Consider the following 27,813-nt stretch of genomic DNA (forward strand, 5'->3'; position numbering starts at 1 on the left):
TAAGTTCGTCAAAAATATGAAAATGGCTTAATAGTGACATCTCACTTGATAGCTTCAGAGAAAGCAAACGTTTTCGCAGCGCCAGTTGCGACGCCAAACTTTTTCGTTCATAAACGGCGTCCAAATTCTCAAGAATCTGACGCGCCGTAATGTCGCTTGTTGCGAAATTTAAAAACGAGTCGCTTAGGTACTCTATTATTGTACTTTTTGCACAACGCTCTGCCTTTTTCCAGGAGTCATCTACCTCGTTAGGCATTAAACCATCAACTACTTTAAGCACATCTTGCTCGGCTAAAAGAGCCCTAATTCTAAATTTCCAAATCGCGTACTTCTCGCCATCAAACGGCTTAATATTACGTTTAGCCTTGTCCATTTTTCACTCAAATTCTGAGAAGGAAATAATTTCACAAGAATGTGAAAAAAAAAGCTATTTCACAAGAATGTGAAAAAATGCTATTTCACAATTTATTTTCACAATCTTTAATTCACAATTTAATTGTTTATTAGGCATGGACTGGGCCCATAACCTGTTGTAATTTATAATTTATATTTCCTTTCTTAATAAATAAATAAATAGTCAAGTTTATGTTTGAGTTTTATGATTTATATTTTAAGTTATTTCAACTGCAACACCAGCACCACGACCTACTCACAGCAAAAAACGTACAAGAAGGAAAGAAGGAATAAAAAGAGTGGTATTCTCTTACAATATGTTTTATGGCATAAAAGGTGTGGCCATTCATATCAAATATAAAGTAGTGTTGTTTAACGTTATTTTTGTAGGTTGAATAGTATATTCCAACAGTTTTAAACCAATTAAAACAGTAGGGGAACAACACTGATTGTTAGAAAAGCTGACAACTCTTGCCCAGACAACTCTGTCAAACAATCGATAAATCAGTCACTTGGCTCGGCTGTCATTACGTAAAAAACCATATAGTTTTTTTTCTGTGCTGCTTGTGAAGAAATTGTGTTCCACTAACTCTTCGCCTTACGCTAAAAATGGCTGACCCCAATTTGCACGACAATCAAGTAATAAAAGGTTTGTAGTCTATAGAATATTAATAAAAATTGAATTATTATCTACGCTTTTACTTTAGATGGTGAATCTTCCGAAAGCTGGCCTGCATTCAATAGGAGGTTGGTTTAGGTACATATATTCTGCAGAACTTAGTAATCCCATATGGCTTTTCCAGGAGCCCGAATCCCTCTTTCTCCAGCGTTGATCAACAAGGAAATAAAACTAAGGCACGAAGGCAGCACCAAAGCCGTTCACATTCTTTTCACTCAACAGCAAATAGTGTTCCTGAATCGCAGGGACCTCTTGAATCTCGATCTGATCTGAACGCCAAGACATCATCGAAAAGCGAACGACCATATATTTCCACATCCAATTCAAGCTGGACCTCTGAATCCAGCTCCGGAAGTCCACCAGATTCAGGAGAATCGTCTTCGTTTTCGACTTCATCTTCGCTTTCATCATCATTATTATGTGCTCCAGAACCGAAATCTATTAACTGGAGCAACCCGAAATCTTCTTCAAATATCTCAAATGAAACCACAACTTCTGCGGGACAGGTTGGCGGCATTCCGAGCTTTTCAGAAAGTGATGACCAGGGAAGTGTCGACTCTGAAACAGTCTCTAACATCAGAAAATCAACTTCCCTCATAGAACTTAAAGACAATTTCAATACAATCATTGACGAAGATAATAATCAACAGCTCTCTAACGAGGGCAACATATTGTCCCCTGGGACAGTTTCTATTTCCAATTTTCCAAGCTCGAATGAAGTAGCAAATGGATTGATTGATGAGATGGAACAAGACCTACTCTCGAAGCAACATTCTACATCGACCCCAATAAATAAAAGTAATACAATGGAAAAAGAATTGCTCCCATTGCAATGTTCTTCATTTCCACCGACATCATCCGAAGGTAATATTTTAAAACCCAGGGTCAATCCTGTGCCATTAGGTCCCAGCTCAAATACAGAGTATGAATCAAATGGAAAAAATTACAACATTGAAAAAAGGTTGTCCCAATTGCGATATAGTTCAGATGAAAAGGAATCCGATGTCTTGTCGTATGCCTCTTCTGATAGTCTCGATTTAAATTTCGATTACGGTGATAATGCAAAGAATCAAAATGGAAATGGAATGAATGGAGAGGTAAATGGTGATAAGGAGTCGCAAGTTCTTGATATAGAAGAACAACGCAAACCTTTTGAAAAAGATGTAGCAGTTAAGTTCCAGACCACCATAACAACCCAAAATTGTGGACTTCTAAAAGGTCCATCGCAGTTTCTGAAGATGCCTTATTTCATACCCGTGGAATCCAAGGCATACGTGCCTGAAACCTTTCAGGATCGCATGACTAAGAATGATTTGAAGGACGAACAGTCACGCGAGGATTTCATAAATCGTCTAAAGGCAACTGTTAGGTGGCGCGAGAACGAAAACAAAACCAAGGAGTCCAATGCGAAAATTGTTCGTTGGTCCGATGGCAGCGAAACCTTTCATGTGGGCAACGAGGTTTTCGATATGATGCATCACCCGGTGACCGTTAACCAGAACCATTTGTATGTTCGCCTGGGCAGCTTCTACCAGCCTCAGGGTTTGATCCAGAATAAGTTGACTGTGCGTCCCATGCTGGACTCCAATTTCGGACAGAGTCATGTCCAGGCCTTGCGTAATCGAGCCACGAATAAGCCACAGTCTGGGTGCGTTAAGGTGATAACGAACATGGGCTCCAATCCCGAGCACGATCATGATCGGCGCATGAAGGAGGAATTGTCCAAGCTTCGCCAGGAGGGTCGTGAAAAGAATCGCGCGCTTATGAAGAATCATCCTCCGAAACGTGACAGGCACTATCAAGGCTCCGATCACAATGTGGCCAAAAACGCAGGGGCATTCGAAGAGGACGACGGTGAGGGTGCAGATTGCGAGACAAGCTCTGCATTGGAGGTTACGAATGAACCAATGCGCAGCGAGGAAGATACCGAAGATCATATGGACGATGATGCTTCTTGGAGCTCACCCAATTCCCAGGAGGAAGGAAAGCAATCGAGTTCCGAAGACGATCTCCCGATCGGAGGTGCTATCCGCAAGCCCACGCGTTTGGTCTATTCCGGATCAGATTCCGACTAAATATTAAATAGCCGCTAGATACGAAATCTCAATAAACATGTCATTAGCCAGCACGCAACAAAGCGTAGAGCCAGGAGTAGCTGCAACTGATATTTAATTAACAATTTCTCGCGCCCACAGTGGGTGTACGGCCATTGCCTTAATTAGGGGGCGTGGCAGCTGAGGCAGGCAGACATTGGTAGTCGGCGCAGAAATTGCTAAAGGTCACAATGGGGTCGTGATTGCAGCGCGGAGCACTCTAACCCAAATGCCATTGTCCGACTGCCAAACTGGCCGGCATACCAACGCCCAAAGCAATTAATGGTAGGTGCATTGGATTGCTGCCTGGTGTTTTTGGGAGATTGGACTCGTGACTCGGTGGGTCGTATGTGGGTTTTGGGGGCGGCAAGTGGGTGGCTTTCTGGTCAGCGGCTCAGTCGGACTTTGCTCTTTGATTCCAGCTTTATATTTGTCACCGCCATCTCAGGTAGCCGAAATAAGATACATACATACTTAGCTTGTTAAAAATTTGAAATTAATAAGTACTTTATTTGTTAGCAAAAGGCGTTATCCTGAAAATAGTTATACATTTGGTTGTTAACTATGATTATTTTGTCTCATTAAGTTTTTGTTCTACTTGTTTCCGTGAATATCGCTATTGTTTTAATTGAAAAGTATTTTACTGTATCTTAAACACAAGTATATAACAGAATAACAGATTCAGGCGCTTGTATTCTTGTTCAGGAACCACTAGCCGTTTAAATCTAGCTATGTCCGTCTGTCCATATGCTCTATAAGATTGTCACGCACAAGCTCCATATAATAAAAGTTCTCTGCAATAGATTTTAAATTCATTTTCCTCCAAGCCTCTAGGCAAAACTTTCCTTTTCAGTTAACAACAATCCCAATGAGAAACTTGAGCTTTGATGCCGATTAATTAACAGTGGACCCAGCATTATTGATTTTCGAGATGCATTCAGTCATAATGTGAATGGTGAGAGTTGTATTTGCTCATTTAACTGGTGAAATTTGATCAGCAGCTCCTGGAACTTATGGGCTTGCATGCCACGGGGGAATTGTGTGTCCTGGCGAGGCTCGTTTGCTTCAAAGGCATATAAGCTTATTACAATGGCAGTGTCTTGACGTTGCTGCCTTCGCATTTGGAGCAACGCATTCGAATGTAACCGAGATACAGGACGACCCCTTTCCTATCCCCACATGCTATGGGCCATAAACTAAACTGTCACGGATTTTCGGGCTGGGCCGAAAATCGAGCAGCTACACGACACGCCCGTAGGCCAAATATCTTGCACACATATTTGTCGACAAGTTGGCAAACTGTGCGGGCGAAAGGTGGCAAGTGGGTTGGTGGCATGTCAGCCTTTGTGCTAATGCAATTTAGTGCCTCCTGCAGCAAATGAACCTTGATTATGTGTTTATTAGACACCAATTTACGCTTGCTGCAATGTTGCCTCTTCTCCACCTGCTGCTTTTCGTATATGTAAAAGTTCATTCCTCCATTGTCATAAATATCATCTGTCGGCTTACCTGCATTTATACATACCAGTTTATGGACTGAGCCTTTCAGAATTCAATTACTTCGATACTGCTTATCAATGAGGCGAAACTGGAGAAGTGACGATTAGTATATCTGCTTGTGGCCCACATATTAATTATTTGAAAAATATTACTTACTGTATAACTTTTGTTGAGGTACAAAAGACACAAAATACACATGAGGACCTGGATTATTTATGCTCTAATAAACCCAGGTGATTAGAATATAGAGCACTTATTATAACTTACACAATTGATTATTGTGTTTGACTAAGGTTATTAAAATGCTTCTTAAGCAGGGATGAGAAAATAAATAACCAAAAACTATGACACTTAAAAATTAATTCTCTGAAAGCTTATGCTTTTATGATCTAATAAAATTATGAGTAACATGCATTTCATAACCGCCCCATAACCCATATCGAATTCTTTTCCCTGCCTGATGACCCCAAAAGGTATTTTGACCATTTACAACCGTCAAGTAGATACACTCATTAACCCGAAAGTCTTGGTTTTATGGCCATTAAACATATGCGTGAAGGCTGTTCTTGTTAGCCAAAGCAAACACAATTACACTTACGCACTCAAATTTATTTACAGCACATAAAGTAGACACTCGTTTTCGCACACTCGCACACACACGCCAGTAAGTTTACATACCTCAAAGGCATTAATTATTTATGAAGAGACAGGCTAAAATGGAAGCTCGCTGCATTAGAGAAAGGAATGTAATAAAATTACAAGCGAATGCCGTAAACCCGAAAGGTTTTGAAATTCGAGCAAGAGAAGGCGGCATTAAGTTTGCGGGCCGTGCCAACTGCAAAACTGGCTAACCGGCAAGCTGGCCCCCAGTAATTAGAGGCTCTAATAAAGCTAACGTTTCTCCAGAGAGTAGATGGGACAGTGGGCACATGTCACTTGTCAACGCAGCAATTTGACAGGACCTTTACTGAAAAGCCCCGAAATACATATATATATATTTTCACACAAAGACAAGGATGGCGAAACCACAAAAACGCAGCTAAATGCTGACCAAGACAAAGCGATGAAGCAGGTCACCGTTTGCAGAAGTGAGATCCATAATTTTATTTACATAAATGTAATAAAATAAATGTAAAAAATAAACAGACGTTTTTGAACCCATGTTTTAGTAATTTTATGATTGTGTTTTAGAAGTATTTTATAAAAAATATTTGGTTAAATAAGTTATGCATTATATTAATGAACAATATGTAATTTTATTAGATTTAATTTAAAATAACGAAGGAATATGAAGTAAATTGGTCAAACTTTTCAGCTAGCTCTTCACTTATGGAGCGCACTGTATAGATGTGTATGTATGTAGCTATGTCACTCTTCAGATACTCAACTTGTATTCTCAAGCACTTTGGCTTTGTAGATTTTATGTCTTGCGGCTTGCATTATAAAATTAGTGGCATGCTCTAATGTGGCAAATAGTCGATGGGTGGTAAATGGGTGGTGTGACAATAGAGGTTTGTGGGGAGAAAGGACGATGTCACTTTGGTTCCCTGGGCGACTTTAGAGAATTGCTGTGTGTGACAGTTGTTGAAATTTCAATGTCTCTCATTAACAATTGGCAATTATGCCGCAAACTCGAATTTCGTTTGTGCACATGTATTGAGCTAATATTTGCTTAAATCAATGAGCGCTTAGGCACCGAAATTATTTCCTTTTATTTCATTCCATTTACAGCCGAAATGGTATTAATGGCATTACCATACCAATGTTTGCGCACACCAAAGAGCCCGAAAATCGAATGTGTGTGTCATTAGTTGAATGCGCATTAACGTTCATAAATAACTTTACACTTAATGCGAAATAGGCTAAATAGGCACCATACGCATACACAAACACATATACAGCCGTAATGCATTTAAGCGGTTTTCGTTGATCACATTTATCATTAAAGCTGCATTCATTGAATAAATAATGCACAGAAACAAGCATAACTGTAAATTGCAAATCTGCTTGATTTGACTAATTGTTGAAATTGATAGCAATAATTGATATATTAGGGCGTTCAATTGCTATTGCATTACATAACCGTATTAATTTTTTAGAATCCAAAATGGGATAATTTGAAAGTCCTGTCCAACAGTTTTTTTTATTAAAATCATATGACCGACTGAATATGACCGATCAAAAAATGTGTTTGCTTCCTTGTTATACCCTATATGATTTTTTTCTTTTTGCTATGAACTCTTCACGCTTTATCCATTGCAGCCATCTATTAATTTAAGGGAGTTCTGTTAGTTAAATAAATATACTCTAAAGTATTCCGTTGATAGTAAACTGTCATCAGATGTCACCTGGCAGTTTAAGATACCATACGGTACTGGGTTACGTTTTCATTAAGTAATGCACCGCTTGGTCTATAGCTTGTGTTCCAATTCCAGTCGAAACTAAAACGAAAGTAGTCATGTTCGAGTTCCTTCATCAGATGAGTGCACCGAAACTATCCACCTCAATTTTGAGATACATTTTTCGGTACGCGCAATTTATTGGAGTGATCTTTTTCTGTCTACACACTCGAAAGGACGATAAAACTGTATTTATTCGCAATTGGCTCAAGTGGCTGAATGTTACGCATCGTATAATAACTTTTACCAGATTCTTTTGGGTCTATATAGCGTCCATATCGATTAAGACAAATCGCGTCCTACAAGTTCTTCATGGTATGCGACTTGTGCTGAGCATTCCCAACGTTGCAGTTATCTTGTGCTACCACATTTTTCGAGGGCCAGAAATAATCGATCTTATCAACCAGTTTTTGCGTCTCTTTCGGCAAGTGAGTGATTTATTCAAGACGAAAACACCTGGCTTTGGCGGCAGACGAGAACTGATATTAATCCTACTGAATTTGATATCCTTCGCCCATGAGCAAACATATCTGTGGTTTACGATACGGAAAGGATTTTCTTGGCGTTTCTTAATCGATTGGTGGTGCGACTTTTACCTAGTCAGTGCCACCAATATATTCATCCACATCAATTCCATCGGCTATCTGAGTCTGGGTGTTCTTTATTCCGAGCTCAATAAATATGTATATACAAACTTGCGAATTCAATTGCAAAAATTAAATACTTCGGGCAGTAAACAAAAAATACGAAGAGTGCAAAATCGCTTGGAAAAATGCATAAGCTTGTACAGAGAGATATATCATACCAGCATTATGTTTCACAAGCTATTTGTTCCTCTCCTTTTCCTGGCATTGATTTACAAGGTTTTACTAATTGCCTTGATTGGCTTTAATGTAGCTGTAGAATTTTATTTAAACAGCTTCATATTCTGGATACTTTTGGGCAAACACGTATTGGATCTTTTTCTGGTAACTGTCTCCGTTGAGGGAGCGGTTAACCAATTTTTGAACATTGGAATGCAGTTTGGAAATGTCGGTGATCTCAGTAAATTTCAAACTACGGTCAGTCAATTTATTTTCATAGATTTTATACCGATTTAAAAATTTAATTCATTTCAGCTGGATACTTTATTCCTTCATCTACGACTTGGCCATTTTCGAGTCAGCATTTTGGGCCTATTCGATGTCACCCAAATGCAATATTTACAGTTCTTATCAGCACTCCTATCTGGGCTAGCTTTTATAGCACAATATAGAATGCAGGTTGGAAACGGTTAGGCCTATTTCAAGTAATTCGGTTTCATAATATAAGATGCTTTGCATTTTTCTTAGCACTTAAATATGTCATAAAATATTAATAAAACATCCTCAATATGTTAAATTTGAATTAATATGGGCCCCAAATCGCTGTGGCATGCTGTAACATCATATTTGAAATACTTTGTGAAAACACTTAATAATCTGCATTTACGTGAAAGCCACAAAATGATGAAAGAACGCACCATATGCCCGTGTGTCCACCTGTCAGGGGGCACATAGCTCATTTTAATGGGTGTGGATATGAACTTTCGCCACGTGATTTGGCCAGCAGTTGGACCCTGGGGCCAGTCACATCAATAGATAATTTTTCATAATTAAAGTTTATGTGCATGTGGTTCGCTTATCCAACACATTTTCCTCGGTGGAGTAATCCCTCGACTCGCTTGGGTTCATTAAGGATCATAAAATGTTTCATTTTCGTTTCAGGGAAACGTTCCGTTTAGTGGTGATGGTTGTGTTGCTGGCACAGGAATTTCAAACTGAACCAAAGATTTAGCTTTAGTATGTCGTCATTTTCATGCACAATTTACTTTGATTTATTAAATTTCATGTTGATCCTTTTTGCTTTGGCTCAATTTACATACATATTTTTAATGTATTAAGCCAATTAAGGCTGACACGCACACGGAAAACTGTAAGACTGACCGTTGTCCTTCGAGCAGGTTGTCCTTGCCGAGAAGATTAATTTAGACGGAGCTGCCTTTGTGTTTCATTAAACAGATTTGGTGTTATTTACTTAAACACTTAAAATAAATGTGCAAATATTTCCATCGGCTGCTGAGTTTAATTGAAATTCCTTCGTCCAGTCCTGGTCAGCCTGCCATCCTTTAGGTGACAATTTAAGCACGCTCAATGCCAACGGATAATGACGTTGATTGTGGCATCTCCTTCGTAGTTTCTTCCGTCTCGTTCTCGTCCTTGCTGCCATCCATCAATCGCAGGACCCGGCTTCCTGGTCGTCCTGGAAGCCTGGTCTTCTGAGCAGCAGCTGCAGCAGCATCGGCAATAGCAACAAAGGCACATCATGTTGAGATGTTGCCATTGCTGTCCTTATCCCTCATCCCTTTTCCTGGGTCCTGCGTTCTGCGTCCCATGTGTATCCTTGTGCTCTGTGCTCGTTCTCCGTTGTTCTTGTTGCACTTTGCTCTGACATTTTGAGTTTATGGCATATTTGCATTATGACTCTGCTGCTCTGATGCCTGGCCCGGCCCGGCCTTTCCATTCCGCCCACCTTCTACGTCCTTCTCGTTGCAGTGTGTGTGTCCTTTTCATGGTGCACTTGAACAATGACGCTGACTTTGTCGTTGAGGTTGCCATGAATGCATGGGCCAGGACTCTGAACCCGACTCCTGCTGACGCAGCTGTTAACAAGGCAAATAACAACGCATGCTTGCATAAAAATTATGCAAGGCTTAACAACCTAAAACTATTTCGACCCCGCCCAGCTCCCTTAATTGGTCAATTTCGCTGCCCCTCTTTGGCCCATGCTCGACCCAAATGGGATATTCTTGAGCGCTTTTTAAGGCTCAATCTGTGTCCTTCCAGCCAGCCCATCAATGGGTTCCGGCTGTCGGTTCCCTGTACGAGTTGCATTTTGTCATCTGGACTGCTGGATAGCATGGAAACGAAAGTAAGCCGGCAGATCACTCGGCAAGGTCTTCATCTATCAAGCATTACCGTACGGCTTTTGGCCAAATCTACTTAAGTTCAATCCAGGCACGTTTTGGGTGGTACAGTACAGAGCGAAAATCTGAGAAAATTAGGTCATTAGGCAGCGTACTCTTAAGATTGACGAGATTTTCTATCTATAATAATATTATTGTTACATATTAAAAGGAGCAATTTTATAAATTTTATCGGATATTTGTAGTAAAAATAGAATTACACGATTACCAAGCACACCTACTCTGACTTTAGAGTTATAATAAAGAGGAGCTTCCTCTCCTCCTAAGAATATTTTTAATCAAAATTCAATGTTTCGTCCGATATAACTTTTTTTTTAATAAGAGCAATAAGAGAATGCTTAATGTTTTTTTCCGTGCATAGGAAATGCAGGCGGCTTAGTCTAGGCAATGCCTTTTAAATTTTACCAAAATTTAAAGTCAAGCTTAGTCCCAGAGAACTTTATAAGCCGTTTAGCCGACTTAGTCTTTTGTTATCCCTCTCTAATGCTAGACTTTCATGTGGAGAAGCTAAATGTGTTGATATCACTTTTAATTGGAAGTTCAGAGATTTGCATGTGACTGAATATAAAATGCTGCATGTCACACTGCAAACTCTCTGAGTGACCACAGATAAAGCTACGGTTTTGTTTCACAATTCCTCACGCTTTTTCTTTTTTATTTTTATGCAAGACAAACGTGTCTGTTAACCAAAAAATCGGGTAAGAAGATAGAACTTTAACAAAACCCCACTGATGTAGATAAAGATAGTGATGTGAAGGATGTTGCAGATACAAACACGCATACACACCCGGGGTAAAACAAAGTTGAACAAAGCAAGGGCGCACAATGTCTACACTAAACCTGAATGTGTAGCAATTTGCTAAACAAGAAAATAATTGACTTGCCACGATGTGCGGCAAGCTATCCCACACATGTCCCGGGCGAATGTGTAGCATTCTTAAAGAGGGCAAATTGAATTTCAACCGAAGGACGAACGGCGCGCCTAAGTATGCAACACTTTTTTCCCGGCCCTCCACTTGAGCGGCTAATGGCGTAGAAAAACGGGTCGCGTGAAAAGCGCATGGCATAAAAATGTATGCCCTCAAATGAAGCTCGTGATGGCTGCCAGTCATTGTTGGCACTGTTGTTGCTGCTTTTATTGCTGCTGATGCTGATAAGTGGAACTTGAGCGTCAACAATGCATGATGCCGGCCCCCATCGTGACCCTATTTTGCCCACTCCCATTGCACTCGGCGATAAGATAAATTAATTCAAGTAGTTGGCCAGACACTAAGCCCAAACTAACGTCCACAATTCCACGCCAATGCCACCCATGGCCAACTGGCCGATTGGTCGACTGGCCAACGAAATTAGCTTCATTTTCCAACACCCCCCGCCATCAAAGGGCATGCATAATGACTTGACCTGCGGCTTATGAAATACGAAAAGCGGCTACAGCGTGCGGGTGTCCACTGCTGATGACACGGAGGTGGGGGGGCGGCAGGACAATCCGGACGATGATGATGCCATGTCAACAGGCCCGAGACACGCGTCGCCAATTGCCGTCCCGTGATTTAGCATCCAAAAATTGTGGCCTTAGGCCGCCCAAAAACTCAGCCGTCGCTCGTCAAACAACGCAAATTGAGAGCGCGTGGAGAATTTTCATTCTGATGCCAAAGAATGTAATCAAGCCACGAGCTGCAAATTGCGATCGAGTTAATTGAACCCCGCCGATATGTGACTGAGATTGAAAAAGAATATCATTCAAAAGCTAAAGTTTTTTCTTTTATCTTGAAATATTGAAAGTCCAATTTAATTTTATGTTAACTAAAAATACGGTTACAAACTGGCAGTATTGGGCCATTTCCAAAACTGTTTAAAAAAACATCTATATTATTTAACATTTTTTAATTTATTTCTAAGTTAAACAAAACACAATACACATACTACTTAGATCATTTCTAAAAAAGACTTCACAATTTAAATAGATAGTGATTTATTCCGTTTCCTTGATTACTGTATATTGTGCATTTTATTTGGGAAATATTCGCAAACTCTTCCTTCTGCCTCTTACATACTTTTTAAGGAATCTAGTATACTTTTTAACTCTACGGGTTTAATTGAGCAGTAGTGTATGTGAGGATTTAAAGCCTGAATGGTCAATATTAACCGATGACTGAACTGGTTGCTCATCGACATCGTTATAATCAACTCTTACCCAAGCATATCCGTAATTTCTAATCAAATGTTAAATGAATAATTAAACTGTTACGTTGATTTTCATGCCGCTCAAACGGAAATTGCGTTCGATGGAGAGTAAGGATATTTTCCCTATCCTTACTCCTTTGCAATTTTGGCTATTTGGATATAGCCAGTCCAGCGGCCACCTATGTAAATTTTAGCCAAGTATACTAGGCTGGGGAATCCTATTGGTAAACAGACTTGAAAGCTTAACTGAATTTGAATTAAGCCCAGTCAAGTAAAGGAATTCGAGCAGGGTGGGCACTGCCGGAAGCCGAAAGTCAGCATATGAATTTATGACTTGCTCCTCTATCAACTCGATTAAGCTGCAAAATATCTTGCAAAGTACCATATTATGCTTGATATTTACGATGTGTGTCCAAATCAAAACAGAAATTTTAAAGCCGAGAATAATAGGACTGAATGCTTTGCCATGACATCTGGAAACTGTGCAGTTTTTGTTTTACCCAGTTTGGGCCTGGCCAAATCCACTCTCTTTGTCTCTGTCTCTCCCTTTTCCAGAACCTGCCAGCCACTTCATGTAAAATGAAGGAATAGACGAACCGGACAGGACGTCAGAGACCCCAGAGCTTACTGACGGATACAGGAATAGCCTCCCAAAAAACAAAAAACCTTGGGATGCAAAATAACAACCAGAATCGAGTGGCTCAATAGCCGACGATGTACTTAACCCATTTGCCGAAAAAATAAAAAAAAACCGAAAAATATAGTAAGCCTGAGCAATCGAAGTTGAACGTTTGAAGTGGTGGCTCTCCTTATATACTATACTACACGGATGGGTCACTGAACGAGCGGCTGAATGTTTTGCCTGTTTAATAATTGACTACAGCATTCAGAGTGTCTGGAAATTTCATTAAAAAGTATAATCGAAATGTTAGCAGGCAACGAGGAGCTGAGCTGCGAAAAAATAAAAATATAAATATATATTTTAAGCACTCTCCAAGCAGCAATGCCGGATTCACTTCCAGCCCGCCTGTCTAAATCGCTCGGATGCTAATGTCCGTGGGAAGCGGGCTCCATCGGCGTTCCCAGTTTTGGAGCTCTGCATTCTCCTTCGAGCTCCTGGCCCGGTATCACTTGGCCAGGCCCACTCGAAGACTTCTGCCCTTTGCACATGGCCTGCATAATGAATGGGAATTTGTCTAAGAGCTTTTTTCGACCGGCGAAACTCTGCGGTTGTTTTTGCAGTTTAATTTTCCTTTTTAGCTGCGTTTTACACTGCTTGTTTTGGCCCGGCTCTGTTGGCCATGTTGATTACAATGCGAAATAAAAGCGCAATTTGTGGGCATATTGTGGGCGAGCATTATTCGGAAACATCATGAAAGGCTCTTTCGCAGAGGAGTAAGAGCGAATATATATTACTGGTAAAGGAAGCTGCATTGAAGAAACTTTAAGGGTAATGCAAATAAGGCAATGAGCTCTGCAAAGCTGAACACAGTCAGAAAAAACAGACCTTTGAGATAAATACATTAAAATAAAATAAATTAAATGTCACTTTAATATTAGGATGCATTTTAAAAATGTAATATAAGAAGACTTAGTACAAATTTGGTACAAATAACAAATAACAAGAAAGAAGCTATTTTATTCTATTAAAATTCATTTTGTAAAAACGAGGATACCAAATTATATTTTTGGTAACCTATATGTTGAAATCATATATTTGAGTGTAATTTGGTTATCAAATCTCCACTAATTGCTGGAATAACGCGAATATCATGCTTTCCCAGCTTATTGCATTATCAACTTTGGCAAAACACTTGGAACTACGCCAATTTGCGAACTACAAACATTGAATGTTGGATTTCACTCTAGTTTTCGATGAAGCTTTAAGTGGCCGGCGTTTGAAGTGTGGGACTTCGTGTAAATTTTGTTAAATATGCTTTCGCGTCGCCCATCTGCATGACAAGTAATAGATGGATATCCTCATTGGAGCTCACTTCCCTCCGGTTATCAGTCACAGACTTGGGCAGTAAATTTTGGGGCAAATGCGTTGACTGTTTTGTGCCTTTGTGTTCTGCTACTATTTCTATTTTTTATACATTGCTTATCGGAATAATAAACGCTAGTGGCTGAAGGCCAAGTTCGTAGTGTGTGTGGCTGTGTCAAGGGCATCCGAGTTCGGATCTAGTCACATCCCTCGACTGACCCAACTAATTTTATGCCCATTTGCAGAAGGCTGCCTTGCGGCAAAAGCCCTTTACAATTTGGGAACAGAAGAAAAAAACAACCGAAATGTGTTAACTTTATCTAAATTGTTAAAACATTTACCAAATGACCTCACGTAGCTAAAAGTGAGTTTGTGTGTGTGTGTGTGTGCGTGTGAGTGTGCGAGTGTGCGGTATGCTATCGCTCGATCGTCCTGTGGCCTTTTGCATGTCGCATGTCGTCCTTCCTGGAACGTGACTCCTTCCCTGCAGAAGCCCCTATTCTTTTTCATCCCTGCGAAGTTCATTTGATGCTCTCCTTTAGTCCACCGACTTTTCTCCTCCTGTCTACGCTTTATTGGCCGGCCAACATGTTCTTTATGGCATTTTGATGCATGATGCATGGCAACCCTTTAACTTCCTCTAGCTTTTCGGGCTCCTTTGACGGAAGCCTTCCAGTCTGGCATTTATTATGCTTATTTCGAAGCAGGCTCACGTATTTTGCGTATTAAGCATACGCCCCGTATGACGTCTCCTGTCAGTCACTTAAAGTATTACAAAAAATCCGAAATGCCATGCCAAAATTAAAGCTGGATGATGAAGAACAAGCAGATTAGGATAAACAGAACCCATATGCTTACAAAGGTAAGAAAAGGAGCTTAGTATTGTACACCAAGTATTCAAAGTCCCGATCTAAATGCCCGAATGGGCGGAGTGGGTGAAAAGCTTTTCAAATCGCAAATACTCAACATGAAAGAGTAAATTACACATATCTCTGTTGGGCAAACTATGCTAAAATATTTAAACAAATTTCAATAATAAACGAAAGTAAAATTTTGTGGTACAAAAGTTGAACAAGCCAAATTTCTGACAAACATTTGCATTTTACCACATTAGGAATTTGACAAATGTATCTGTATCTGGCCAACCTTTTTGTATCTTTACCTACCTTAGCATAATTTTTTACGCAGCATAGCATATTCATTGACATCTCCTGCACACGTGCTACAAATGAGGGCCTCATGGTATGCTAAACAAAAATTTTGAAAGTTGACAGGATGGGCTGAGACAAATTCATATTTTCCTATCCCCTCCCTTGAGTTATCCTTTGTAAATTGACAAGTTGATATAATAGACGGGAGCAGGGGAATTTTTGGGTTCACAGAAACTAAAAAACCAGAGCTTAAATTGTTTAAATTTCATTCGTGGTTGCCTTTCATCATGAAAATGCAAATGCCACTATGGATCTTTCTCTGTGTGTGTGTGTGTATGGATGTTTATGTGTGTGCTTAATGCTTTTTCTTTTGCCGAGCATTTACAAAATGTTTTTGGCCTGCGCCCGAAAGTATGTTATAAAAATATTTTATGACATGTAAAAAACATCAATAAAAAGGTTTCGGGCTGGTTTATTTTCTCCCTACCCCACCGCACACCACCACATCACAGCCCACTCTTTGACCCCCATTATTTTCTTTTTCGACTGTGTTTATCGCTGGCCTCATTGTTGTTGTTACCGCGCTTTATCCTTTCGGCCAGGATCTGGGGTTATATTTCATGCGAGTGCGGCTGCCTTTTGGCTTTCGCTTTTTGGGCCGTTTTACGGAAAATTACATTTAAGTATGTGTTAGAATTGACGCTGTAACAGGTTGTAAATAAAGAAATTTGTGATACATTCGACTTTATTCGCTCTGCATATAACATTTATCATTCAAAGGTCACGAAAGTTAAGTGTTTAGTGCCAAAATAGCCATCAATTTCATCAGCTAAGCTTTTTTGCGAGGCTTTTGACTTTGACATCTCAATTGCAAGCCTTTGAGATCCACTTAATCTCACATGTAATTAATCCTGAGAATCAAGTTTAAATGCATAGTATTGACTCAGTTGACTGGGCCGAAAAATTAAAGTCAGCAAAAAATGTCGTTAAAAGTTTTTTCGAAAATAAATTTTATGCACTCGAACGCACAGCTAATATGATAAAAAACGGAGAGCGGTCCCAGGATGGAAAAAAAAAAGTATTTTGATAAGCCGCTTACGACACGCCCCCTTAGCTGATGTCACAAACGGGCATTTGTGACAATTTTCCCACCGCCCGCTTTTACTTCATTTTTTGGACAGCGCAGTAACTTTTCCATGTGCATTTCGAACTTTTGTTTTCGTTTTGCTAATTGCCAGTGCAACGCCGCAAGCGGTATAAAAACTTTTTCCCCTTTTTGTCAGTTACTTTCTTTTTTGAGCCGTGTTTGCCAGCAACTGTAAAGTAGAAATTAATTTCACTGTAAATGCACATAATCAAGTGTGTGCATAGAAGGGGGATGGGAAGCTCTGGGGGCACAAAAAAAAAAAAAAAATAAAATGATAAAGAGCCTGCTCTTGAGGCAATCAGCAAGACTGGCGCAGAAGCCGTAGACCAACTCCATCAACGCCATGTAAAAACTTTCCCAGCAAACAAGAGTGAAAGAGACGAATGCGGGCCGGCAGAAAGAGTCAGAGTATCAGACGCACAAAAAGATGAAGCACTTGGGAGCAGACATTCCGCGGCCCAACTCGGATCTTAATGAAAAGGCAATCCCGTCTCCTTGTCTGCACTGCATGCTCCAGACATTCGAAAAACCACCAAAGGATGCAGAACTGAGTGCAGCTCGGCAAAACCAAAATGGTGGATATAGGATGCATGATGGAAGATGGAGGGTGGAGGGTGGTAGGTCTTAATTGAAAAAAAATTATGCAGACTGCGAAATTAATGGGAATTACTTGATGCCCGGGTAAGATTTGTCCAAACCACACAAAAGCAAAGCCGCTGAGTGCAGTTCCATAAGAGTGCGTGCTTAGGGTTAACATCAAGCATACGCCTCGTGTGCAGGGTCATGAATATTCAAGTATTTCTGCGTCATATGCACTTCAAATTTAAGATTTCTGCTGGAAGAATATTTCCTAGCTGGTAAAGGGCCGAGCATGGGTGATCAGGAGAATTGATAAGCTATTAATATGGTTATGCTACGGTTACCCCCTGTTTATGTTTTTATTTGGTTCCAGCTAATAGGCACATAATAGAATAGGTTAATAGAAACATATCAGTTTAATTGATGTTAATAATAATTGGTAATGGCAGGAGTGGCTTTCTCCTTTATCCAAAATTGACTAAAAATATAACCATGTTAAGTATTTTTCATCAAAACTAAACTAATTATATGGCGTTATAAATTTACTAACCTAGAAATGTTCTAAAGTTCAGGAATATTCTTGAGTATTTACCTTTCTTACACCTGTATTAACTCAACTTAATCAAGCCAATAACCTTCAGATGTGAATCTCTTTTGAAGCAATAAAAAACCGCAGCTGCAACCATAACAAGCCCTTCATCATGGTCAACAACTTGACTCCAGCAGGAAAACAAGCCAAACAGAATGCAGTGAACGAAGATGAGTATAAGAACCTGACACTAGCTGTTCATAATCTATGCTAATTTTCGCCTTCTCTATGGCCACGAGATTGTCGGACAGCTTTCATTTCTTTATGCAACATGCAAAAAATACAGCGAGAAAGAAGTAGCATTAAAATTAATGAAGTTGAGGCAGCAACAACAATAGTTAAGAGGGACATTCGGAGCTTACTGAACTAAAAAACACCCTGCAATCTAGAAATAAAAAGATATTATTACTATTCTTAAAATACTGATGAACATTACTTAAATAATAGTGCAAATATGTGTTAGTTATATTATTATTTGATTTATAGTCCCATATGTGATAACTTTGAATATATAACATAAATGTCCTTAGATAATTTCCTTTTCAAAAATATTAGCATACCCCATACGATCTCACGAGTACCTGGAATACAAAACAACAACAAATGAGCCAGTCGCTAGGACTTTAGTCCTTTGCCAAGCATGTTTCCACTGCTGGTCGAGAGAGAAAATCTTAATCGTGATCTTATTACGCGCGTTAATTACGAAATACAGCAAAAATAGGGGAAAAATGCCGGGTGTAAGCGAAATGCCAGAGCTGGGCAGGATTCCACTCTGGTTTATGGGCAAAGAGGCAAAAATTAAGATGCCAGTAGAGGGAGTTCGGCGATGAGGAATATTTTGCCGCCGCCGAGGGATTGTAAGAAAAATTAAGAAAATAGACGGCGCATAGATAAGCAAGTGCAATCTAGCACATTTTGTGGGTTGTTCATTTATCCTTTGCCGTTGTTGTTGCCGCTGCTGCTGTTCCGGTTGTTGCTGCACAAGTTTTATGACCCGCTGAGCAACATTGTTGCCACTGGCCATTTTTCATTAGAACAATGCAATGGAGCTGCAGCAATATTACATGCACAGCGATGGCCAGATGGCAAAGGGCAAAAAAAAAAAAGAGGGGGCAAAGGACGAAAAACACACACAAACTACGAGTAACTTTAATCAAAGTTGAGAAATGCACGGAAAATGAGAAGAATAGGAGCTGGAGAATCCAGAATGAAGGCTATGGAATGCAATGATCAATGAACCGGCTATTTCTTTAGTTCTTGCAAATTATGAATTGGTTGCAAGCTGAGAAACCAATTGGTAAATGCTCTTTTTAACAAATATTAATGATTTTGAGGGTTTTCACAAAGACTTTTTAGAATTGTTTATATTAAATAATACCTACCGATAGCCTTGTTTGAATTATATCTTCTTCAGAATAGCAGTTTCTCAGGCTTACATTGACATTACTCATATGTACTTGATAGCTTGTAGTTTCTACATATGTTTATAGTTATCTTCAAGCTATATTTTAGCCAAACTTAATTACCAGCTACTTAGTTGACCAATTTTAAGTTGGTCGAGACTTGGAAGGCAGTTAGTTGTTAATTATTTTGTGCAGCTCATGCTGGAAACAAAAAAATACATTCGCACTAATAAGCAATTCAAGAGCGAATCAAAAACTCGAGCAAGGGCAAACAAAATTTGCAAAAATAAAACAATTGGTTGGATTGCCAGTAGTTTTTCGACCAGCCCGAAGGTAGGGAAATACAAATAAACCGCTGGCCGGGATTACACACATAAGCGGCTTGGCTGTCACCGCTAAAACAAGCGATGCAACAATAAACAGGCCAACTGAACAGCACAAACAAAAAGGGAGTTAAGTCTTGCCGGTCAACGGTTTGAAATATTTATATCGCCCGTTACTGGAGCGGAACGGATAGATTCAAAGCTGGCGAATAACTCACCAAAAGGCCACTTAAAGACCCGGCCAAGGATATAATTATAAATCACGGGCCGTCCTCAGTCGCCGGCTTCGATCCGCTTGGCCACACTCAAATAACTTAACGCCAAGTTGATGCATTCAACGCAGGATTTAATGCCAAACATAGTTTGAAAAGCCATCATCAAGTGCATGTAACCGAGCAGGACATCGACAGCAGTGGCAGCGAACCAGGACGAGCCAGAACGAAGCAGATGAACCAAAGATATACATGGCCTGGACATTGAACGACAAGTATAAATGCTTGACCATCAATACCAGATACCAGGGTGGACGTGGAGATTCAGATGGAGCTGGAGCGATGGCAAAGGGCCCGGCACCGAAATGAAATTGGCGTTGACACAACACATCCACAAACATACAGATGCACTGAAAAATAATGATATGGATAATTCGGACATAATTATTAGATTGTAGTTCCGAAAAAATCATTAGCTTATAATTAATAAAGCCCCCCTGTAATAATATTTTAAAAGCCTTTCTTCACTGGAATGTGACTGAACCTTTGGGTCTCATACTCCTCTTTTGGGTAGTGTACTGTGACCATTGGAAGCTGGATACTGGTCAGGATAAATGGTCACAAAAAGCGCAACAAATGGAGCTGCCATGCTAGTCAATGCGATGATGTGTATCGCCAGCTCTTCTAATGTTTGCGGCTGCGGTCGAGAAATGTTCTTGCGGCCAGGACAACTGGGAAAGGGTTATTTCCTATCAAACTCCACCTCAGCACACATTTCCGGAGCGGACGAAAGTTCATTTTACGTTTATCAAGGAATTCAATTAGCATTTGCTTTATGCATGAAACTGAAACCCGAAAACATTTCTTCCTTAAAACGAAATAACCGCCCGTCGGTTATCCCCATGTTAACCCTTTCTCTCGCTTTTTTACAGTAATTGCCCTACAAAACTTTGCTATTTGTATTTATCTTTTGGCAACTTTGAGACGCACGTGGAGCGGAATGGGGGAAAGGGGAAACGGGTTCTCCACATATGCTGCCAGATGCTGCAGTCCACGGGGCGTATGCGTAATTTTGTGTCGCACTCATTTTTTTTCGTGCTTTTCCGAGAGTTTTTCTCTGCTCTGCGGGTTTTCCCCACCATTTTATTTGCGGGCGGTGCCACATTGTAACGAAACGGGATGGGAGTGGTGATGGGATTGAAGAATAGTGAGAAGTATCCCTTATTTCCTTGACGCACACCAAAATGTCTCGTATTTTAATTGTCAGCCATCTCTGCCTGTTTTTCTCTATAATGAGTTTTCTACTTGTTAAGTTGTGAAAAATAATTTTGTATAATATTAAGGATATGGAATTCAGAGGTATTTATTTTTAATGAGCGCGCCGGTTTTTGCTAGTCAAAACTGTCACCAAAAGTAATCTTTTCCAATTTGTAACCTGCATATATTAATGTCGAGAAAAACACTCTCCAATCATAGCAGCAAATAACTATCGAGGCTTATGTTGAAAAATCTCTACAAAAACATAATCAGAGTACGTTTTTGCTGCCAATGTCCTGCTGTTAAATTGATGAATGCGTCGCCATCGACAGAGGCGGTGAAAATGCGTCTACTTTTTTATGTGGAATTGTGGAAAAAATTGCCGTGCATGCGATTTGATAATCAAAGATGGAGGCACAAAGCTGTTTCTGCGTTGGTGCTTGTGTCGCTGACAGCAAAAAACAGAGAGCAGCAAATGGAAATCAGAAAAGTTTTCCATGTTTTGTGTGGCTGACTGGGGGTGGAGCCGACAATTGTGATGCATGTAAACAATAAAATGAACAAATCAACATTTTATGGATTATTGACAAGTGATATCAATCTTCGTGGCTGCTTTTTCCGCCCCCTAGCTGAACTGCCTCATATATTGACCAACTCTCGTTTCCAGTTTGCTTTTAGCTGTTTTCGAAACTGTAGACGGTTGTGGTGTGCAATTTTTTCTATGGCATTTTACTGGTTGTTTTCCACGATTTGGTTGATTAGCTGTGAAGTTGTTTATGGCCTTTAGGATAGAGTTTTCCACTGCAGTTATGACCGTTTGTGCTGTTCTAAAATCGGGCTATTAAAATTGACCGGTTGAAAAGAAATACGATGTGCGTTAAAGTATGAGTCTAAAAAGTTTTCAAAGGGAAAACAAATCGTAAAATGCTAGCACAGGTGCTAGAAATTTAGAATATTACAAGACAGCAGATGGGTGATATAGAACTAACGAAACTCTAACCGCACAAGTCAAATTACCCAAACAGATTTGAGCATGTGTGCTGGGTGGGCTAGTAATTGGGAAAATAAGAGCAAATCTAGAGGAAAACGAGAATGTGAACTTTGGCAGCTGTGTGAATGGTAAAATGTTATTATCTTGCCAACTAAACCAAAAAGGCAAAACAAAAATATTTCCATAAGACTGAAATGAAACACAAGTACGATTTGAAGTGCGGAGAGCTCTTTTGGCCAAACATGTTCTGGCTAATTAAATGGCAGTAAACAAAATCTAATCAAATTTAAATACATAAGCACACGCGCACCGCCACCAAAAAGTTGGGCAAGCGTTTTTGCCAAAAATATAATTGGCAAAAATCATATTTTGAATGGTTGGAGAATATGCACCGCAATTTTGGGCTCATTTGGCACGCACCGAACAATTTTATGCCACAATGCGCAATTTGAAATTAAAAATACTTTGGTTTCCAACAGCTCTATATACAAATGTACCGTGTGCACGGGTCCTATCTTAATAAAATTAAATGAAATTCGCCAACAATTTTTGCGTCATGGGCAATATTTGGTTAATTATAATTGCGGCTAAATAACTGCTAGTTAATTAAGTTTCATGGTCATGATTGTTCTTTCGTTAAATAAACCAAGTGAGCAAAGGTTTTATTTTATTTTTTTAAATTTTGCAACCCCTGCAGTAAAGAATCAGCATTCCGAATTCTCATCCTAATCGTAAATTTTTTGGAAAAATGTCCTAATGAATTTCCACAGCAGCATTTTCTTTGAGTAATTTTTCCTATGTGATGAATATTGTTTGCATTTTGAGTTTCATTTTTACATTGAAAAGAAACATCAGTACCAATTAAACATGATTCGGGTGATTTACATCGATTGAAAGTATCATTGTTGGGTAAAGTCTAGAATGTTGGACCAATTTTAAATGGGGCCATGGTGTCTAAAAACTTGCTGTAGATGTTGTGCAAATTTCTGTTTCGAATTTACATAGTACTAGCACATACATATATGCACACACGGCGTATATACACAAATGAATTGCTTCCGCCTGCGCTTTGTTTCCGTTTCCCTTTCGAAAATGGCCAAATTCTGCCACAGTCTCTGGCCCAACATCCTTGGCTACTACCGCCCCAAAGGCCCCAACCAGCGCCCACGCCACCCACCACTCCAGTGCACTCCCCCTCGGGGACCCCTTTTCAGTCCTTCACGTTCGCTTCGCTGTCACTTTTGTTTAATTTTATTTGTTTTGGCCGACGGCGCGTATACGCAACGCACTGCAATATTGAAAAATTCCTTTGTTGTCATTTGCCACACCCTCCGCCCATTTCTCCTCCAGAGTTTCGTTGTCGCTCCTTGTAACTGCGATGTGCGATTCCCAGTTTGCGACAGTGTCGGTGACTTTGTTTGCATTTGTTTTCATTGTACGATCTTTTGTGTCAATGCAATATAGCCATTTGGTCTGGCATATATATATATCTTCAAATATATGTGTTGCTTGTGATGGCGGAGAATTTCGCGATTTGAAGCTATAATTAGATGAGGTATTTACTTTGGCAGAAGTGAAAGGGAAATCTTAACTAAATATCTAAAAAGTAAAGTGTGTAAATTATAAAAATGCTCAATCAATGTACACTTGAAACATTTTCCCGCAAGCGCATTAAACCAATTAAATGAAATTGTCACGGCCACTTCCATGCAATTTCGAGACGAGTCCCCAATTCCCCGAAAAGCTTCGCAAGAAAACTTCTATAAATACCTGTGAGCGAAAGCAAAGTTCATGGGGACAAGGACAGTGGCGCATTTGCGATCATTAATCATGCGGACTTGTAATTTATCTTGGCACTGGCTTTTTATTTTCCCCCACTTGATGAGTTGGCCACGGATCCAAGGGATCCGCTAGCCCACCTGGCGGGAATGAAAACTTCGCCCCAGGCCTCCAGGTTGGATACCTCGTTGGTTGCCTCGAAAATACTTTCTAAATACTTTTTTAATAGCTTAAGCGCATTTCCTGTTTTTATTAAAATGGGACCAAGACCAAGACCCAGACCGAGACCGACCCCGAAACATATGCCAAACAATTTCTTTTTCCCCCCGTAAGTAAAGAACTTTGTCACCGTGGAAAGTTTCGTCCTGGGATGGCATTCCACGCCGTGATGGGGACTTGCACCTGCAGCCACATGCCTCGATAGGCAAGTTTTGGTTGCTTGGCTGGGCACTTTTATGTAAATCTGCTAAATTAAGTGCCAGCCGCTTGTCATCTCCCTCCAGGTGATTGTCGGTGCCTTGTGAGCGCTCTCGTTTCTCTGTTCTTTGCCTTTTGCTTCTCTATCACTCCCTTTCCTCGACGTAATTTTTTTCATTAGGGGAAAAAATTTAAATGAAATATTTGATGGTCTCCGCCGAGTGTGCAAATAGAGAGAGAGAGAAAGAGAGCGAAAAACGAACTAACGAAGAAATTTAATATTGCATTGAAAAATGTTTTACCTACGGGCTAGCCATTCCTCGAAGTGGGTGGATAAGAGCCGGTAATACAACCTTGCATTTGGCCCTCAATTAACTCTGTTTGATTGCCATAATCTTGGGCTCTATTTTAAGCAAAGTCCCCCTACTTCGCGCTAATCCCCTTTACAAATTTGAGAGCCGTTTAAATACCCTTCACAATGCCGGCGGGCTAATGACTTAGCTCGCCCAAAAGCAAAGAGCGGAAATGCAACAAATAAACACAAAAAGGCGACTTAATTCCACCAGCCGCAGTGGAAACTGAACTGAAATAAAGTTGTCACAGAGCCGGGAAGCCTTTGGGCCTCCAACCAGGACCTAGTCCTCGTCCTCGTCCTGGCCACATGGTCATTTAGTTGGAGGGTCTGCAACAATCCAAAAAAAGACAAAAATAAAAATAAGATGAAGCAAAAACTAAATAGAGAACAAAACAAACCAGAAGTGAAATAAAATTCTCGCCAAAGAGAAGGAACAGGAACGGCAGGCGTTGCACGTCATTAGGGCAACATGCACGGCTGAGTTGCAAGGCCAGCTGAGGGCCACCCACCACTATCCACTCCCTCATTTCCCAGCCCCTTTGGATGTGGACAAACATGAAACGGTTTGGCTAAAGTGAAAATTTTATTTTGCAATTTCTGTTTAAGGATTTCTATTTCCGCAGGGTCCTCGGCCAGACAGGCTAGCATCTCCCGCAACTCAAAAAAAAAGAAAAAAAAAAACGGAACAGAAAATTGTAGCAAAAAAGCCATAAACAAATAAGAGAGGAGATGCAGGGAGTCGCAGTAGGAAAAAAGAAATAAATAATGTATGGTGTCGCCGGCATTTTAATAGTTTTGTTAGCCCTTTTTCTCGGCCACCGACGAGCAACGGAATTAACTTTTATGCGCGGCCTTAAAATGGGGTTGCGCCCACGCGGGCATGATGCAGTGGGTGGCAGGATCAGGATCACGATGGGGATGAGCGCAAGGACGAGGATTGGAGCAGGAGGACTGCCACTGCCACTACCATTGCCGCTAGCTGTGTCTTAATGGATTTTGTGGCTCTTTTTATTTGGCACCATGCAGAGAGCTTGAATTTCCTGCGGCTATCCGCTGGCTTAAGTCGTGTTCCACGATATTCCTCTTTAAAGTAGGCTCAAGGGTTGGGCTTCTTCCAATCAGATTGGGTGTTTATGGTTGGTTACTAAACTCACAGATAGGATACTGAAAATCGAATATGACATCAGTTTTGTGTTCGAGAATTATTAAACAGAATTATCTTAAAGTTTCATTTAAGAATAGTACCTTTCAAGAAAGGATTCAAAGATCATCTTAAGGCTTGGATAGGCAACAATGGTCTTGGTGATTGCCTTGTTCCGATTCGGCATCAAAATCCCGCTTAAGCGACTGAAATGCCTGCGAGGGATGGAAATAAATCTCCGATCTAGACTGATCTATCTTTCGGTTATCGGACTGCAGTGGCTCTATTGGTCGAACCCTGCGTATTTTGTTTTTCCAGTATGCTCGAACCTTTGCCAGCAACCCCATTCTTGGGCGATTTTGAAAACGAGAAATTATGAGAGAAAAGGAAAGGCCATGGTTGGTTATATAGAAATTCGGAATCAAAGCGTTGGCATTCATATATAATGCTTACATGTGGAATTCCCAGTGGTTGCAACACACGTAAAAATATGTCAGATCGCATTTTCTGTACTTTAATGGCGGAAAATTCTCCAGGCACCAATTGAAATGACGGGCACAACTGCTGTGGATGACTATTTTTTGTTTTGGCAACTTTCCTGTCAACAGCGCGCATGTAAGTTGTATCTCATGTCTGCGTTGCGAGCCAACAAAAGTCAGCTCTCATAATTTGAGTAGGTGTCTGAATGGCCACGGAGGGGAGCTTTTGTGTGTGCGGTTTGTCGAGTGCTGGCGATAAGATTTCCATTTGAAATGCATAAGATCCGGATGCCACTTAAAAGTTGGCAAGTGCCGGTTTCTGTAACGCATTTCGTCATTCTGCGCGGCGACAACTTTTCTAAGCGTCTTTTAATTAACAGCCATCAAGTGCAAGGATTTCAAGGATCTTGCAAGGCATCACCCACCGCATTCAGGGGCAAACACACACACACACACACATATAGATTCTGTCTTAAGGCCCGCGACGCCATATTGAAATTCATTAACATGGCGTCCTTTTCGTCCTCGTCGCCGGCTTCTCATTAATGTGGCAAGTTAAATATTTATAGCATAATTCTAGGAGCTGCTACATCACCAGCGCATTGTCTCATTCATTGTTGTGGCGTGGAAGGCGCGGAGAGCGTGTTAAAGAAATTAATTAATATTCCGTTCGCCACACTCACACACGCACACCACTCACACACACACACACACACACACACACACTCGACGGGCTTAATAATGGCACATGTGCGACGCGATTTTCTCCCCGCCATTTTCCACATCTCGTGCGGTTCGCCGATGCCCGCGCCCCCTTTGCGGATTACTTGCCATTTTTCGTTATAGCTCCTCAAGTCTGACGTCGCTCATTGTGTTTGTCACTTTATGGAGCACACACAGATACACAGCCTAGGGTGCTCCTCTGTTTGTTCGTAAATTTAAGGTCAAGCCCCTAGGATTTAATAAGTTTGCATTTGACAATGCAACTAAATACCCGGATATCCGCTGTTCTCTAAATTCCTACTTCTTTACACCTGCGCTCTTGTGGCGGTCAGTGATTCAACCATCAGATGAACCTAATTTATGGTTAATTGTTTGCTATTTAAAATTTCTTAACTACACTGGTCCACCCCAATGCCCTTCTGAGCTACTTTGGCTCACCCCAATGCGCTTAAACCGGCATGTGGGTAACACACATGCATACAGCTAAAGGCGCTTTCGTGCTGTTCGGCTTGTTTTAATCGTGACATGCCCGCAATCCATTTTTATATATCTCATGGCTTCCAAATTAAGTTATAAATTAAAAAAGCACTTTGTCTTGCGCTTGCTTTTCAAGCGAATTAGAAGTCGACCTAAAAGGTGGCAGGGAAGGGATTAGCAATTCGGGAAATGGCTTTCTTTTAATGAGCGTCATTTCCAGCGAAGATTAAGATGAAGAATCTCTGTGACTTGTGTATTCCTAATGTGTTTTATTTCGCCCTCAGCCGCCATTGGCAAAATTAAGCCCATTTGGAGTTTGAAATTGACTTTGCCACGTATGCAACACTTATCTTCAAGTGCAACCTATCCCCACTTGAGGGCCCGATCTATCTAGCCAGAAGTACTCATGAGCAGCACTCAACTCAACTCTCCCACTTTGGACCCTTTTAATGCGGTCCAACCCTTCGCTAAGCAGACAATTTAACTTAATTACATCCCCGCTAACGGGCGCTTTCTACCACTTCAGCTGACACATCAGGCGTAAATGAACG

At 40.5% G+C, this 27,813-nt stretch overlaps 2 protein-coding genes and 1 long non-coding RNA gene across 4 annotated transcripts, besides 3 other annotated features; 2 read left to right on the top strand and 1 right to left on the bottom strand.

Moving 5' to 3' along the window:
• Nucleotides 1-804: part of a mobile genetic element that runs on past the window's edge.
• A 97-nt stretch (nt 805-901) lies between these two features.
• CG10887 (uncharacterized protein) lies at nt 902-3,203 on the top strand. Its single transcript, NM_142609.2, has 3 exons — nt 902-1,042; nt 1,101-1,140; nt 1,197-3,203. The coding sequence occupies exons 1-3, from the start codon at nt 1,003-1,005 to the stop codon at nt 3,145-3,147; spliced, it is 2,031 nt and encodes a 676-aa protein (NP_650866.1). The 5' UTR covers nt 902-1,002; the 3' UTR covers nt 3,148-3,203.
• A 654-nt stretch (nt 3,204-3,857) lies between these two features.
• Nucleotides 3,858-3,915: a mobile genetic element.
• Nucleotides 3,916-7,123: 3,208 nt separating this feature from the next.
• Gr92a (Gustatory receptor 92a) lies at nt 7,124-8,341 on the top strand (the record flags this gene model as incomplete). The annotated part of the gene is made up of 2 exons (NM_169889.2): nt 7,124-8,125; nt 8,183-8,341. The coding sequence occupies 2 exons, from the start codon at nt 7,124-7,126 to the stop codon at nt 8,339-8,341; spliced, it is 1,161 nt and encodes a 386-aa protein (NP_732489.2).
• A 3,757-nt stretch (nt 8,342-12,098) lies between these two features.
• Nucleotides 12,099-12,143: a mobile genetic element.
• A 13,068-nt stretch (nt 12,144-25,211) lies between these two features.
• lncRNA:CR42836 (long non-coding RNA:CR42836) lies at nt 25,212-25,985 on the bottom strand. 2 transcript variants are annotated; one of them, NR_037762.2, is made up of 3 exons: nt 25,913-25,985; nt 25,688-25,798; nt 25,212-25,606 (listed from the first exon to the last, which is right to left on the bottom strand). It is a non-coding gene; the product is annotated as a long non-coding RNA:CR42836 (long non-coding RNA). The 2 variants fall into 2 exon arrangements; NR_037763.2 differs by having other exon boundaries at nt 25,688-25,985.
• Between the last annotated feature and the right edge of the window lie 1,828 nt (nt 25,986-27,813).

The sequence above is a fragment of the Drosophila melanogaster genome, chromosome 3R, assembly GCF_000001215.4.
Source record: "Drosophila melanogaster chromosome 3R".
In the NCBI taxonomy this organism is placed as follows: domain Eukaryota; kingdom Metazoa; phylum Arthropoda; class Insecta; order Diptera; family Drosophilidae; genus Drosophila; species Drosophila melanogaster.